Source organism: Chrysoperla carnea, chromosome 1 (assembly GCF_905475395.1).
Source record: "Chrysoperla carnea chromosome 1, inChrCarn1.1, whole genome shotgun sequence".
NCBI classification, from domain to species: domain Eukaryota; kingdom Metazoa; phylum Arthropoda; class Insecta; order Neuroptera; family Chrysopidae; genus Chrysoperla; species Chrysoperla carnea.
This window is the reverse complement of record NC_058337.1, coordinates 86,341,695-86,357,961: the sequence shown is the minus strand read 5'-3', so window position 1 is coordinate 86,357,961 and position 16,267 is coordinate 86,341,695. Positions and strand designations below refer to the sequence as shown.

The 16,267-nt window shown below is 29.5% G+C and overlaps 2 protein-coding genes across 2 annotated transcripts; one reads left to right on the top strand and one right to left on the bottom strand.

The window, feature by feature from the left end:
- Positions 1–2,608: 2,608 nt before the first annotated feature.
- On the bottom strand, positions 2,609–2,971 carry LOC123291769 (histone H3.3-like type 1). The gene has a single exon (XM_044872186.1). The coding sequence runs from the start codon at positions 2,969–2,971 to the stop codon at positions 2,609–2,611; it is 363 nt and encodes a 120-aa protein (XP_044728121.1).
- A 997-nt stretch (positions 2,972–3,968) lies between these two features.
- On the top strand, positions 3,969–15,903 carry LOC123291762 (uncharacterized protein DDB_G0271670). Its single transcript, XM_044872174.1, has 4 exons — positions 3,969–3,986; positions 4,688–5,048; positions 14,949–15,397; positions 15,862–15,903. Exons 1-4 carry the CDS (start codon positions 3,969–3,971, stop codon positions 15,901–15,903), a joined length of 870 nt encoding a protein of 289 aa, XP_044728109.1.
- The last annotated feature ends 364 nt before the right edge of the window (positions 15,904–16,267 follow it).

Sequence of the window (16,267 nt, the reverse complement as noted above, 5' to 3'; positions counted from 1 at the left end):
ACAGCTTTCTAATTCAAAATATTAGTCTATTTTCTACTTGCCACTAGACCAAAAAAAGCTTGAAACGTTTTACTTTGTATACCCGTCTATGATATTATTATTATAATTTCTCAATAATTCAATATTTTTGTTTGTGAAAACTCCCTGCTCGCATTATTTGGCATATTGCCCAAAGTAATTCAAGCTCATTTTATTTAAATTCGATATGCATAGAGCATAGACAATATCCTTTGAATATTCATAGTTTTTCATTGTACTGTTAAATAGTTATTTCAATTGCTACAAATTCTTTTCTTTAATATTATATACAAACTTTTTCTTTTTTTAAACCTACTTAGTGTTATTGAAATTTACTTATTCATTTGATCTTTCAATTTTCAAAATAAATTAGTCTAAATGCCACACAATAATTGTACACAATTAGGATGTTCATATAGTGGTTTATTTAAAAGCAAAGAGAATAAATAATATTACATATGTTTATATGTGTTATAATAATAATAATTATATAAATATTATTATACTAATTATTATAATAAAAATAATAATTTTTTCAATTCTCTTTAATCATATAGCACAACAGTGCGTAAGAGTAGATAAGTAAAATGGAAAATTGAAAGGGTAATGTATGATGATGTATATGTGAAATGTGAATGTTTTTGTTGTGACTATATATACAGGACATAAAATAGCCCTTTTTCACACCCTTATATCTCAGAAACTACTTGAGCTATAATGTTGAAACTTTCAACTTAAGTAGATATATACCCTGGGACGCCGTAAATCAAAGTTCACGTTTACGGCTCTCATCGTTTCCGAGCAATAACGCGTCAAAAAACGGCCACGCCCCGAAATTTTGTTGCTGACTGATATAAATTCACAGCAAAACTGAGAAATGGTATAAAGATGCAGTTTTCGTTAAAATAAATTAGAGAAAAATCATACCCCAGAAAAACTTCCAAATATCAAAATTTTTAACGGGAAATTTCGCTAATTAAAGGTGCATTTTTAGCCCATTTAAAAATCAATGGTAAAATATGAACCAATCAGAAGGCTAGTTTTTTTTCCTATACAATTTGTATGGGAAAACTTAAATAATATTTAATATTTTACTTCGCAAGTTTTCGGAATATAAAAACGAATCTAAAAATAAAAAACTTGCGAAGTAAAATATTAAATAAATACGTACTAAGGAGAAACTTGACAAGAAATTTAAACCAATAATTTTCTTACTTTAGTAAAAAAAATTAGGCCTTTGTTAAGTAGGGGCTTGACTATAATCTAAAGAATACTTTGATTGTTTAAATTTAAATTTTGATGTTTCATAAAAGTTGTGAAAAAATTATTACGTCATAACATTAGAGGGGAGGAGGGAGATAGTAGGGGGTTAACGATTATCTTTTGTTCTCCTATACAGGTGCGTGTAGGTATGAAGTCACCGAAAATTTGTTAATGTAATACTTTAATGCTTCTTTACGGAAAAGTTACTCAATAAATTTATGCCATTTTTATAAATTTTTTTCGAAGAATTTTTTTCTCTACGGGATTTCACAACTTTTTTGGGCTGACGTAATTGAGTTTATTGGGGTTCTGTGACATCTACGCCTTTTTCACATTTATGTTTTTGGTGGGATTAAGATTACTAGACAAGATATTTGTCAATATTTAGTTTACGCCTGTATAATATATTATATCAAAATATAGTCGAATAGACCATGATCTAAATATCGTGTGCATGATTAAATGTAAACAACAACAATAAGTAATAATATATAATAAATAAGTGGATAAACAAATTTAAAAAATTCATTGAGTTGAAAAAATTGCATTCGTGTCTAGAACTAGAATAGCCTAATTGGTAGGGCACTTGACATGAATCCAAGAAGTCCGAGTTCGAGTCCTGGTTCGAGTGTATTTTTTTCAATTCTCTTTAATTAAGATTACTAGTCAAGATGTTTGTCAATATTTAGTTTACGCCTGTATGTAACATATTATATCAAAATATAGTCGAATGACCATGTCGACCATGATGTAAATATCGTGTGCATGATTAAATGTAAACAACAACAATAAGTAAAAATAATAATGAGATTACTGTTTTGTAAATAAAAATTTTTTATTTTTCTAAATTAAATTTAAATCACGCGATCAATTTAAAGTAACCAATCAAATTTAAAATAAAAATGACACAGATTTTAACTTCTCCCCATGACACCTACTTTAGAGAGATAGATCACTTCTTCCGAATTTATTCAGCTGTCGATAAAAATTAGCGATTTCCGGTCTAAACTCCCGTTCCAGATCAATAACTCCCGTTTCCATTTCCTCTTTTTTAATATGAGACCACGAATAAAAAGAAATCAATTTAACGACGAGCTAATTCTTTTCGGTGTTAAGTACTTTGTCAGACGAAACGTATTTACTATACAATAATTGATCCACTTACACATTAGGACTTTGAATTTTAATGTGGAGTACCCTTAACTACATTGTATGAAGTGACATAATAATCTGGAGTAAATCGAGTTTTGAAACAATTATCTCTATGAAATTACTATTTTACTTCTAGATTATTTATAATAAAATAATGATATTTTTTATTCAAACTTTATTTATTAATAATATCAGCCCGACCACGTATGCGACGTGTCAATAACATATCTTTGGTCATTAATGTTCTTCTCTTAGCATTAAACGTACATAAGTCAGAATCACTTAAAAATTGAACAATATACACCTCAACAGATTCTTGTAATGCTTCAACAGCTGACCGTTGTATACGTATATGTTGCGGTAATATACTTTTAATCACCCGTACAATTGCTGCTTTTGGCACTAATGAATTTGTTGTCCGTTGATAATGACGTATTTCACGAAATATGTTATCGTAATAACTATAACGTCGACGATAAATATTACGTCTACGCCATATAATTGATTCTCCAGTACTTCTGGACCTATTTGAGGCCATTCATTAATAATTTTATGTTCTAAAAAGAAAAAAGAAATTAAATGCAATTTTTTATAATAAACAATAAACAGTAACATAATAATTTATTTTGAAAGCTCTACAAAAACAGGTATAACCATAATTAAAAACACTTACAACAAATTTATATAAACGGTGGACAATTTTCATTGAAAATGAAAAAATTTTTGTAGTGTAAGTAAAATTTTGTAGGTCTAAAAGGGTGCAGAATGATAGCATATTTTAGATACATTGAACTTCATCTTGACTTGCTAGGTAATCCGGATACCATCTCGAGCTTACTGATAAAAGACAGAGCACTTTAAATAGAGTAGTTGTTTTTTACAACTTTAGCTATAGCTAAGGGGGGAGAGTACGATAACTGTGGCGCCACAATTTGAGAACAAAATATCGTCAAACACACTTAAACAAAGCGAAAATTAAGAATGTTTGTTTTTTGATAGCAATTTTGTCAAATTTAACATTGGTCCTCCGTAGATTAATTGGATTAGAAGCACACTTTATAGTCACTTACTTAGTCAAATTAACCAATGAATCGGTCGGAATTTTCTTTGCTTTCTCATTCTCATGTGTGTTCACAAGAAAGAAATTTTCCAATTTTAAGATAAATAAAAGCAAAATAGATTTTTATGTGTATATAATAATAAAAAACATTCATTTACAAAAGTTGGCGATACCTTTTAATATAATCTGTGATAAGTCATTTTTAGTGTTTCCATGGTTTACAGAGAAAATAAATTTATTATACCAAAGACTAAGCCGAAAAACCAAATTAGTCAAATTTTTGCTGTGTGAATTACGAATCGTTTCTTTTTAAGGACTATGATTGTTCCAAAATTGCCTATGTCTTCAAAATGTCATTTTTTTCATTATTCTATCCAACAGACTTCATATCTAAAAGGTTCTCACGGCTGAGTTGGGAACCTCTTGTACAATTACTATTCGCTAATAAAAAGTTCTAGGAAGCATGTTCAAAAGGATGTTCCTATATGTAAAAGTAAGTTTAAGCACCATGGCGTCAGCTTTGCGGGGTACAGGTTAAATTATTGATGTCATACCACTTGGTATCTCACCTCTGCACCAGCAAATATGTACGACGTTGCTGGATACTAACTTTCCATAAGTATTCAAAGCGAATAACATAAATGCCGCACAGAAATAAACACGTAAGGCTTCGAGAAATTGACGGGATACAAAAGGTTTTTTTAACTTCTGGTATAAAGTAAATCTACTATAAGGTAACTCACCAATATTGATTTAGAAAAGAGTAGAATCGGAAAAAATAGACCGATAAAAATTTCTGTAATACTGTCCCATTTTTGAACACAGAGGCCAAAAACGATAGAACCTAACCACCTTTTCCATAGTCGACAAACTAAACCCAACCAAGTCGTAATTACAACAATACTCCGGGTCTTTAAAATTTTCCGTGTAATTTTTAAGTCAATTTTTTCCGGATCTATTATTTTCAATTAACCTTCTGATAGCCAGATGAAATGTATTTTTAATGAAATTTTATTGATTTTTAAACACTCCTATCATAGTATTTTTACCGAAAAGTGTTCATGGTAATAGTTTTATTAGTTCATTCTGTACGTACAAAATATACGCCGGGTATAGTGAAAATAAAAAACTTCTACATAACATAAACAAATTTCCACCACTTTAATTCGTTTTTCTTTTCTTTTCTGTTAATAGGAAGCATACCGGCGTTGGGTATGCAGTTCATTAGTACCACATTTTGCCAACACAAATAGTGGCAACAACAGCAGTAGCACAAACAGCAGCAGTAGTAGTAGCAGTACTACAACAAGCACAACAATGTCAGCGGCGGCCGATGTAAAAAGAGGTGGTAGTGGCAGCAATATCAGCGGTAGTAATAGTAAAAGTAGAAGCAGCAGTATTAGTGGTAGTGGAAGCAGGAGTGGACGACGACGCGTCAGGCCTTGTCGCTCCGTGTGTCAGACCGTCGAACAACGGTGCCCATACATGTTACCCGGGGACAGAGCCCCGGCACATCCCACACAATACGCCGGGGAACCCACCTTCTTATGTCTTGGTGGGTATATAATATAATATCATCACATCACATTCACTTCTTTATTATAAATATTATTTACTTCTTCATACGTATATTACTTATTACATATTCCATATCAATTTATCATAATAATAATAATAATTATTATTATTTTATCAATTATTATTCTTTTAATTTCAAACAAAAGTTATTTTAAACAAGTATAAAAATAAAAAATACAATGTAATATCGACTCTTATTCCCTACTTTTTATTATATTATACTTAAACTAACTATGAACAAACCGCTTCGCTGGGCAACCTCAATTTTAAATACATATAGATTAAAACTTATCCTCCTTTTGTTCACAATTTCGTCGATTTAATTATTTTAGTTCGAAATATTAATTATTTTGAAACGAGCCCATGTTACTCGCTGATAATGAAGCTTTCTATACGTGAAATAATTTTTCACCTAGTTCATATCCTCTTTTGCTTCTACCTTTAAAAATGAACTCCTATTTTGCGTTATTGCGTTTAATCACTGTTTTTACTCTCTTTATGGTTAAATTTTCATAAACTTTGGATATCGTATTTATTTATATCTAATCAAAAGCCTATTTATTTATATTTAATCAAAATAAGTATCAAGCTTCTATAGCTTTAAAAATGACGTAATTTCCATAAAAATTTGCAACCCCTATTTCAAAACCCTTACAGCCCTTTAGGCGCATTAAAAAGACAGGCTCTAGACTATCTGTGCCTCTTTCCCAGACTCGAGACCATCTGTGCCAAATTTCATTTAAATCAGTTCATAACACATTTGAGTAGCATCCCCTTAAATTTGCATCCCCTATTTCAATCCCTTGCAGCTCTTTTTTTCACATTAAAAAGTAGCCTTTGTCCTTTCTCAGGCTTTAGACTTTAAGCTCTTTGGTTTCATGAAATTAAAAATTTCCATTTTTTTAAATTCAAAGTAGTAAATAAACTTGTGCAATACCCTAAAAGTGCAATACTTTTAGTATCACTGGAGATTTTTAAACCACTTCACTTATTGAATTAAAGTCATGGAGCACTATTTCTCCACTTATTTTTTGACTGTGAATATCATAAACATCTAAATATATAGGATGTAATACTGTAACTAATATTAAGATAAGACGCCTTCTGCAAGATTAAGAAAAAAAACCATGAACTTGTGATTCGAGATATTCGGTGGCTAGGATATCAAACAGAAATAGTAAAATAGAATGTAAATCATTTTTTAAGATTTCTTTCATTCAAATAAGAAAACAAGTTCATTTAATTAGTTAATGAAGAAAATTGTTTCCAAAATTCATCACCTAATTAGTCCATTTTCGACTGTCTGTCCACCTGCCTGTCGACACGATAACTCTTAAACGAAAAAAGAAATCAAGCTGAAATATCGTTTCTAAAAAAATATATACAGAAAATAAACTGTATGGAAATAGATGCTATGCTGAATACCATTTTTCTAAGGTAGAAAATAATTCTTATTTTGCGATTAAGAGATCCTATTTTTGTTTTATTTAAAAAATATTTGTGGTCTATAAGATGTGGGATGCTCAGATACCCCACTAGAGGAGCATTAGTGGATAGTCACTGATGCTGGTTAATTAGAACAATTTAATTAGATCATTTCTTCCTCTCAGCGATAATTTTTTTACTTTATTATATTATAAATATAATAAAGTATTGTGATCGAAAAAAAAATCGATATCGGAGTTTCAACGGAAATACACGTTTTGAGGGTCCCTGATTCCAAAAAAGTGGTTTTTAAAAAATGTTGCGTCCGTCGGTATGTCGGTATGTCGGTATGTCTGTTACCCAGCTGGAGCCTTCAATTTTCAACCGATTTTTCTCAAACTCGGTACATAGGTTCAGTTTGGTCATAATTCCAGACGATTTTTTCATTTTTTCCCTAGGCTTTTTTTAAGGGTACTTCCCTCTAGGCCAAAACAGAATTTTTGGGGTTTTCTCAAAAACGGCTTTAACGATTTCGATTTAACTGGGCACAAGCCTAGACCTTAAGGTGTTCCTAGGATTGGTATAACCCACATATCCGGGAAAATTTGAAAAGACCCACACCCTAGGAAAAACCTCTTTTTTGGGGTTTTCTTAAAAATGGTTCTAACGATTTCGATTAAACTTGACACAATGCTAGACCTTAAGGTGTTCCTAAAATTGGTGAAGGCTACATATCCAGGAAAATTCAAGAAGGCCCACACCCTTGGGAAAATCTTTTTAATAATTTTAGTTAACTGACTTTATAAAACCTCAAACGCATGATAAAATCGCATAATTATTCAAATTATTCACATAATCAAATAAATCAAATAAAGAAATAAATAAAACTTAATTAAGCCCAATTAGTGACGTTGAGAAACTAAAGCTTTTTCTTTTTTTAAATAATTCTTACAATTGGCTGCATTCAATCAAAATATTACAAGAATAATATATCAATTTTATAATATAGCAAAGTCTTGTCCGATGTTTCGGACCGTTTGCTTCATTAAAACTATCCAATAAGATGCTTCATTAAAACTATCCAATTATTTTCAATGTCAATCATAATTTTATTTCGGAATGCCAACATTTACTTCTTAAGTATTTTATTTAATCTTTGTTGCCAAGTTTATAATACCACAATCTGACTTATTTATCACACTTATATCTATTGCAAAATTTTTACCTCCTACAGTTTACTTGTTGATTAAATGCCAGCTTCGGTAAAATAATAGCAGAGTCATTTCTGATTTAGTTATTATTATTTTTAAACGGAAATAAATCTATCACCAGAAAACTATTTACTACAATAAATAAAATACGCTTTCAATATATATACCTTTAAGTCTATGATAAAACCCTTAAGAAAATTACGAAAATAAATCAAAGCCAGACAATAGGACAAAAATAATCCGTGAATAGAAGCCTTATCTAACAAACAGAATATTATGCGGATATTTTATAATATGTTAACCTTAAAGCCGGATTTCAAAAAAGTGCACTTGGGTTACGATCCATATAACAAAAATTTTAAAATATTAAATAAACCTTGAATAATAAAAATATTAAATATTCATTGGTGGAAAAATATTTTATAAAAAAAGCGGTTTTACAGCTAAGAATGGTTGAAGTTACAATTGAATTTCAAGCATTGCGATTATACCCTTTACTCTATCGATTTGAAATTTGGATATGTTATAGGTATTCATATTCTACCTGCCCTGAGTATTATTTTTCGAAAAACTTAATTTAATTAATTAAGTTAATTTTCCCATTAAATAAAATTCCACAGCCTACAGCTACATTTTTTATCGTGGAAAAAGCAAAAAAATCGTATTTTTAGTATTTGACAAAAACGGCCAATAACTTTTAATATGTTGTTCCTAACATGGTCAGACATGTATTCTTGAAAGTTTTGGGTTTTCCGAATTGTTTCGAAATAAAGATATTTATAACAAAGGTTTTCACTTCGGAATTTTAAAGCCAACTGGCATTTGCCTGTTAAATATAGCACTCGATATTCAAGTTGTTGTTTCTGTCATATGACAAAAAATAATATAAATTCGAATAATATAACCTTTGCGTAGTTCAAGAATGTCTGAATAACAAGCAGAATAGACCTCTCGTATATTATATAACAATCTTAACTAGGTCAAACAATAATGAAATACCAATGTTGTATGTTGAAATTTCAGTTATATAATAATACCTATCTTTATAACTGATCTCAATATACGACGTAGATACGCAATATATAGGTATTTCTGTATAATGTTACTTTTGTATCATTTGCATGCGAACTTAAGTGGTATCGGCAAAATCGAAAAGGTTATTAGTTCTAACGAAAATGACTTGTTTATGGTTTTAATACTAAAATTCATTTAGTAGTAGTTCTAGGATGTTTCGCAAGACCACTAGTTGAAGACACCAGCAAATTTTCAACTCCCATCATCACTCCCATATCTTTTATAGTTTTTTATAAAATGGACACCAAAGTTTTGTCCTAACCTGCGCCCTCAGGGGTAAACATTGTTGTTTACGAAAAAATGCTCATTTACGAACTTTACCTTACTTTTTCGTTCTGATTCTGAGCACGCTATAAAAATTCCAGCTCAATATCTCCTTTTCGTTTTTGAGCTACCATGTTGACATTCAGGCGGACAAACGAAAATAGATTATTTAACTAATCTTAATAATTATTATAAACAATTCAAATCTTGATACTCAATTATACGCATAAGAATTAACTCTATTCATTAATATTTTCACTTGTTTGATTATAATTTGTTAGTAGGTCAAGTTTTTGAGGTTTGAGTTGAGTACGTACCTATTTAGTTGAGGACCAATGTAGTATACCTATTTCGCTGATTATTTTAGTTTTTCATGTATTTGGAAAGGATGAGTGTACCTCCTTATAAATATGTCATCTAAGGTAGACAATTGCACTATACCAGCCCATTGTAACACGATTCAAATTAATTTTTATTAAATTTTTGTTAAACTTTGGCCGTATGTAACATAAATAATTAACTAATTTTTTGGCATAATATTTCCTTTCATGTAGGTTGGTAAGATTTATACTATAATATCGTATATATAGTACTTATCAACTACATATATGAACTCCTAAGCTTGTAGAATAGATTATTCATATAAATTGTGTAGTAATTAAATGGCTTATGTAAACGGTGGATGTTTAAAATAACAGAGAGGCTCAAATATAATCATTTGCATCTAACTTCTTGTAATTTCTAATTCATGTGCTCTTAATGCACTAAAATTTTCTAAATTTCGGCTATATTTTCCTAAAAGCATGCCTCATGTAGCGTTTGGGTCTCTTGTGGCAAATGATGAACATGCCGATTAAGGAATTTCTCCGCAGCTTCTTCATAAGAATTTCACAAAAAATGTGATATTAAAGTGAGGTATGCCATTTAATTTTCTCATAGAGATTTTATGGGGTAAAACAAATATGTCCTACGAGAGAAAATGTTCCACATCAACTCAGAAGCTAATTTACCACGCGGCAGAAAGTTAGGGTTCTTGGATTTTTTTTAATGTGCTATATCCTAGAATAATTCTTTGTGATATGTTCCATAGACAGAATAAGTTTCTAATCCTAGAATTTTATTGAAAATATAATAAAAAAATATTCCTTGCCATACAGACGTGCGTATTTTATTCACATTTGAATTATTTACAAAGAAATGTTTTTAAACTGATCTATTTCTTCATCTGATGGGCCTACTGAATTATTTGAACCACTGTGTAAGGTTTTATAAGTGCACAAATCATCTATGTATGCATTGTATCCCACAACTATCATATACTATTTAAGTTCTCTCTAGCATCTAACATATATATATATACACAGGTATACACTAACATACCCTTATATCAACGATATTTATTATGATCTTAATTATTGCGTGAAAACATTAATCTTCGTTGTAAATACTTTACTTGTGTGTGTATGTATATGAAATGATGCCTACGCTATACAAGGAAAATGGAAATGATGTTACCTACTAAATTGATATATTATTTATGTATGAATGTGATCTTTGTATTTAACGATTTACGATAATAATGTACAACAGTAATTAGAGAGCCAAAGATTAAGAATAAAAATAATAATGATATATAGTTCACCAATAATAAGTGCGTGCAGTACGCTTTTTGATATTGCACTTTTAGGCATGCCTCCGAAACGTTACGTATATAGTTTTCAGAACTTATAAAATGAAAATTCACTCGATATGACCCAATTCATATCAATCATTTCAAAATGGTCACCAAATTTAAAAAAAAAAAAAACAAGCATAGCAAAAAACAGCCACATACACGTATCACACACACACACTTGACCCTTATAATGCATACTATAGAACATTCGAACCTAATTTGCGCCCTCATGGGTTCACAATGATGTTTTCGAAAATATGTTTCAAATAAAAGTTGTTAATTTTTTATAAGGAACATTTCTTACTCTAAAACTTTTGTTCTATCTCTAACCGACCCAATTGACCTATGTTGCTCATTTACGAACTCGAGCTCACTTTTTATGTCCCGACTACGCTATAAGAATTTCAGATTTCTCCTATATTATTCTTACAATGGGCCTTGGTGTTTAGACATGTGTTGCCTTTAAGTACTTTGAATTTTCTTAATTATTTTACTTGGACTTTTTCTTCAATATAAAACTTTTCAAATGGCAGTTTCGACTCCGTAAATCAAATGTTTTGACAAAAAAGACAAAAATGAGATACAATTTACATCTTTACCTATGTATGAACACCTACTGGTGGTAATATTTTTGAATTTCAACTAAAATCGTTAGGTAAATGGGACACTTTTCTATGCATTTATGTCAATATACCATTCTGGCCTAGTACGAGTATCAACAAAAAATTAACATAAAAAATATACATGCATTTAATAAATGATAAATAAAAATATTTTAGTTAAAAATACCTACAATTTGCAAAAAAAAAAACATAAATTTAACTGTGAATTCTTTATAAACGTTTAAAAAATAAATAATAAAATATTACATTTTGTCCAATATTACAAAGTTAAAGTTGGTATAGTCTGTAAACTACTCTTATTAAACATTATAATATTTCTAGTACTACACACAATGAGGGATATACATAAAATTTTTAATGGTGTTTTGTTTATGTATACCATATTTATTTATTTATTTTGATATTTAGAATACTACTTGCTGCTTTTGTAAAGTACTTATCCTGAAAAACAAATTTATGATAGTTTTAATCCTTATGTTTGGTGATGCAAATAGTACCTACATAGAACACAACACTTTACTTTTTAGTACTTACCCGAATTTACACATTTTGTGTTACATGTGACTAGAAAAAAATCGATAATAGTAAATGAAATTTATGGACGCACATTCCTGAGACTTGTAAATAGACAATTAAAAAAATTATGATAATATAAAAGTTTAGAATGGAAAATTTATTATTTTATCAAAATTTATTGAATTTTAAGTTTAAAACGTGACAAAATAGGTACTTTTGGTTTAACATGGGACTAAAGGAAAATATAAATCGATATTTCTCAAAAATAATATCGATAACTATACTTGAAACTTTTACCAGTTAATAATTATTTAAACTCTTAACTGAATTTCAAAAAAATTTTCAATTTTTTCTTAATTAGCAAAACAGAATGGTGAATGAACGCCCTTAACCCAAAAAATATTTCCAAGGTTAAGCCAGTAACTTGTTAGTTAAAATGCTCATTGACAGACTTTTGGTCTATTCACACTTTTTATGATCATATTATAGGATTAGCGTTATTTTATCGTTAAGCACCTTTTTCATTTTTTTACGATTTAATCTAGAAAGTAATTTATTTTAAAATGGAATTGAAATTTGCATGGAAGAGCAATGGGGAAGGATGTGTTATGATATAAGTCTGTTTCACGACCGCCAGAACACAATTTATGGAGGCATATTTTGATTACAATGTTTTATATTGTTTGTAGGGCTGTCTACTAGACGGGTCAATCTCTCAAGAGAGGGTAGGCTGATTTCATCAATTGAGGAGGGAGGAGAAAGTCTTGAAATGAGCCGATTAAAATCTAAAATTGTTTATGTATTACAAATGTAGATTTCATTCTCTTTAGCAAGTTAAAAAGTCCAGTTGTTAGCTTATTACAGGCTGTTTGTTAACTCGACACAAACACTGAAAGAAGGTATACTATATGTTATTACCAATAAACCGAAAATCTAAAATGGCGTATCGTACAAAAAATATAGCTGTTTAGCCAAATTATTTACTTTTGTCTGATAATGAATGAATTCCAACAATTTTTTAGATGCCACTTATTTCGAAGAATATAGGTAATAAAAGAAAATAATATTAACTCGGCGTGCCTATTTCTTATCTCCACCGAAGCTGCGCAGATAGTTGCTTTAACTATGAAATTTGTATGGAAAGTAGCTTAAATGCTAAGTAGAAACCCCAAGAAATGTAATAATAGCTCTAATGAATCAAACATTGTGCCCGCTCGAGCATCGTACATTTTAGACTCTCAGTTTAATGCACAAATATGTTGCAAATAAGTCCTAATATAACGACCTTCAACGTTTTCATCGATTTAACAACTACCGTCGAAAACCTATATACACTATGCACATACTCATGCAAAAGTGCAATAAATTTCAATCTTTAAAAAATCCATGGAATTTCGACCTATATATTCATATCAATCTATTTATAAGTCCCGCCAGGATAACTTTTGGTTAAAATGTCTATAAGCCATAACATATCAAACTTTCAGTTTCTAGCGAAAAAGAATAAATCATAAGGTAAAGGTCGTAATCCTTAGTATAATAATACATCTCACAGAATCTCTCAATGGCTACAAATCTCGAAAATTATATTGTTTCGAGGTGTTTTACTTAGAAGTAAAACGTAAAAAGCGACGGTGCTTTCGTATATTTGTTTCTATAACATTTCCCCTGAGTATTCTGCAGCGTAGTTTTTGCAAAAACTCAAATTTTATATAGAAAAATCATTTCATTTCCTTTTTACTCTTCAATTCACTTCTGTCTAATAATAAGAATGTGAAGTAAAAACCCTTGTCTAGGACATGTGAGAATATGATGAAAAGATATTTCATCAAGTAAACTTTAAACAACCCTGTGACTACATAGATGATATTTGTAATACTATATATTCTTACTTTATAATTTCCAAAATGATAAAAATATCCCCTATATATAGTAGTATCTACTATCTATCTCTAGTGTAGAAAAACGAGCGAGCTACATATTACTATATATTATATACTGCATGTGATGTAGCATATAATACTCTTGCTTGCTTTTAAAACACCCCTTTCTTTTCAAAACATCCATGTTATATATGCTATATGTATATGGTACGCTCAAAGCAATCAGGTCACTAGGTTATTCAATAGAGTAATTAACCCATTTGTAGTAAGCTTTTAACAGAGAATTGTGTAATTAAAGGTAATGCTTTTTTAAATAAAAATGTGTAATATATACTGTGAAAAATTCATTACCAAATAGTTAAAAATTAGCTAATAATATTTACTTATATAAAAGGCATTATAGCATAAACGTTGTTCTTGGATAGATTACTATTTCTTTGCTCTTTACGTTAGGTCTCAATTCTAGGTATACAAAAACCATTTTTAAAGGCCATCCATAAATTTTAGAGTAGAGGAAACAGCATAGATGTTTGACAAAATGTGACTGGAGGTCCGATAGAATTTAAATATTGTAATGCCACAGTAGAATCATTAAAAATATAGTTTTTAACATAACTAAATTATAAAGGCAGGTCACTGGGTAGGGAATGTCTCAATGAAATGCGACATATAGGGGAAGAATATAATTCTCAAAAATGCGGAACGAAACATAAGAGATGGTCTCTTACTTAAAACATGTGTAAGATACAAGAGTAAGTCTAGAAGAATCATAAAATTGTAAATAACATAAATATTATATAACAGCTACATTTCATATAATCACCCACATCATTATGATTGTTAAAATAAATTCATTAAATTACGTTATTTAAACTAATTTCATTAAATTATTTTAATATGGGTGAAAGATAATACGAATAGGAAATTATACTTGTTATTGGAAAATATATTGAGAGAGCTATGCCAACATTTGAGGCTATATTCTCTCAGTTTCAAGCACACAAGTATTGTGCTTTAACTTCCTCAAACACTAAAGTGGTCTTTATCTCTAACTATAAAAGATTGAAAAAATAAATTATTAATACCTGTATACAGAAGTCATACAAGTGTTTAGCATCGAAAATATTTTTTTTTGTAATTTTATGGTCAAGTTATTTTTTCTTATATCTAATTTGAATGAAATTAATAAATAATAATATGTTTCAGATCCAAATATACCGGAAACGGGTAAACAAGCATTAAAATCATCACACGGTAGTGAGGACTGTTGCTACACATATTGTGAAACGAAAGGAGTATGCGCTAAGTGTCTAGATACTGCAACACCAGATGTAGCCACACTGTATAATGATACATCGTGGCGCGTGCGTTGTACAACTACACCAAATGTGCCAGCTGGCGCCACTTCTGCAGCGGGAAGTAGCAATGATCAGCGCGCATCAAATTGCCCCTCCAAACAACAACAGACAACTGTCGTTGTAGTTGTCACTGCACAACAAGATCAACCATCAGATGATGAGGATGATATAATGAATACGCATGCGTCATCTGCTGCTGTTGCCACCTCCTCTTCGACTGCCGCCGTCACAATGCACGCACAGGCGTATTATTTAAAAACAATTCAAATTTCAATATTCGCGGTGGCATGGACAGCTGTATGGACTAATTATAATCTAAAATTAATAATTACATTAACAATTATTATAAATACATTCGTAATAAATACATTTATCGGTTTGTTGTTAATATTTGTGAACAGTGGATATCAACTGTTTAAATTTAATAAACACATCAGGGCTGGCAATAAAAAATTTATTAAAACAAAACAAACTTCAAATAGTCAAACAAATAATAATAATATTAAAAAAAATGTTTTAGTATCACCAACATATTATTATGAATTATTGATATTGCATACAAAAAAGAAAAAAAAATTTTATGAAAATATTAAAATATTAAATGAATATTATTGTGTTATTATAATGAAAAGTGAATTTTATTTGAATAATCATCTAAAATCATGTAAAAGTAAAAAATTTATTAATTTTTGTGATGGTGACTATAATTATTTAAGTGGTGAAAAAATAATAAATAATAATAAAATTATTATTATGAAAAGATTGAATCATCTGAATCATCTACAACAACATCTAAAACATAAAACAAAAAAAATTATTAATTATAGCTCTCATTATGATTCTTATTATTATTATGAAAAACATATAAACAATATTTGTAGTTTTACTTTTACGAAAAAGTGCTCATAGAGTATACTGTAATAAAAAGTTATTTATTTCAAGTATAGTCAATTCTTGTGTTCCACGACAAAAAAAAAAAAAAAATAATAATATGAAATTTATTTAAAAATATTTATTATTTTTTTAAAACGAATAATTGACCGTATTTATTATACATACTATATATAACTGTTAAACGCCGTTCGCCAATGGATTCAGATTTAAAATACAAGATAACTTTACATGACTTAGGAACGATTTCATAACAATTTTAAAATAACTTTAAAT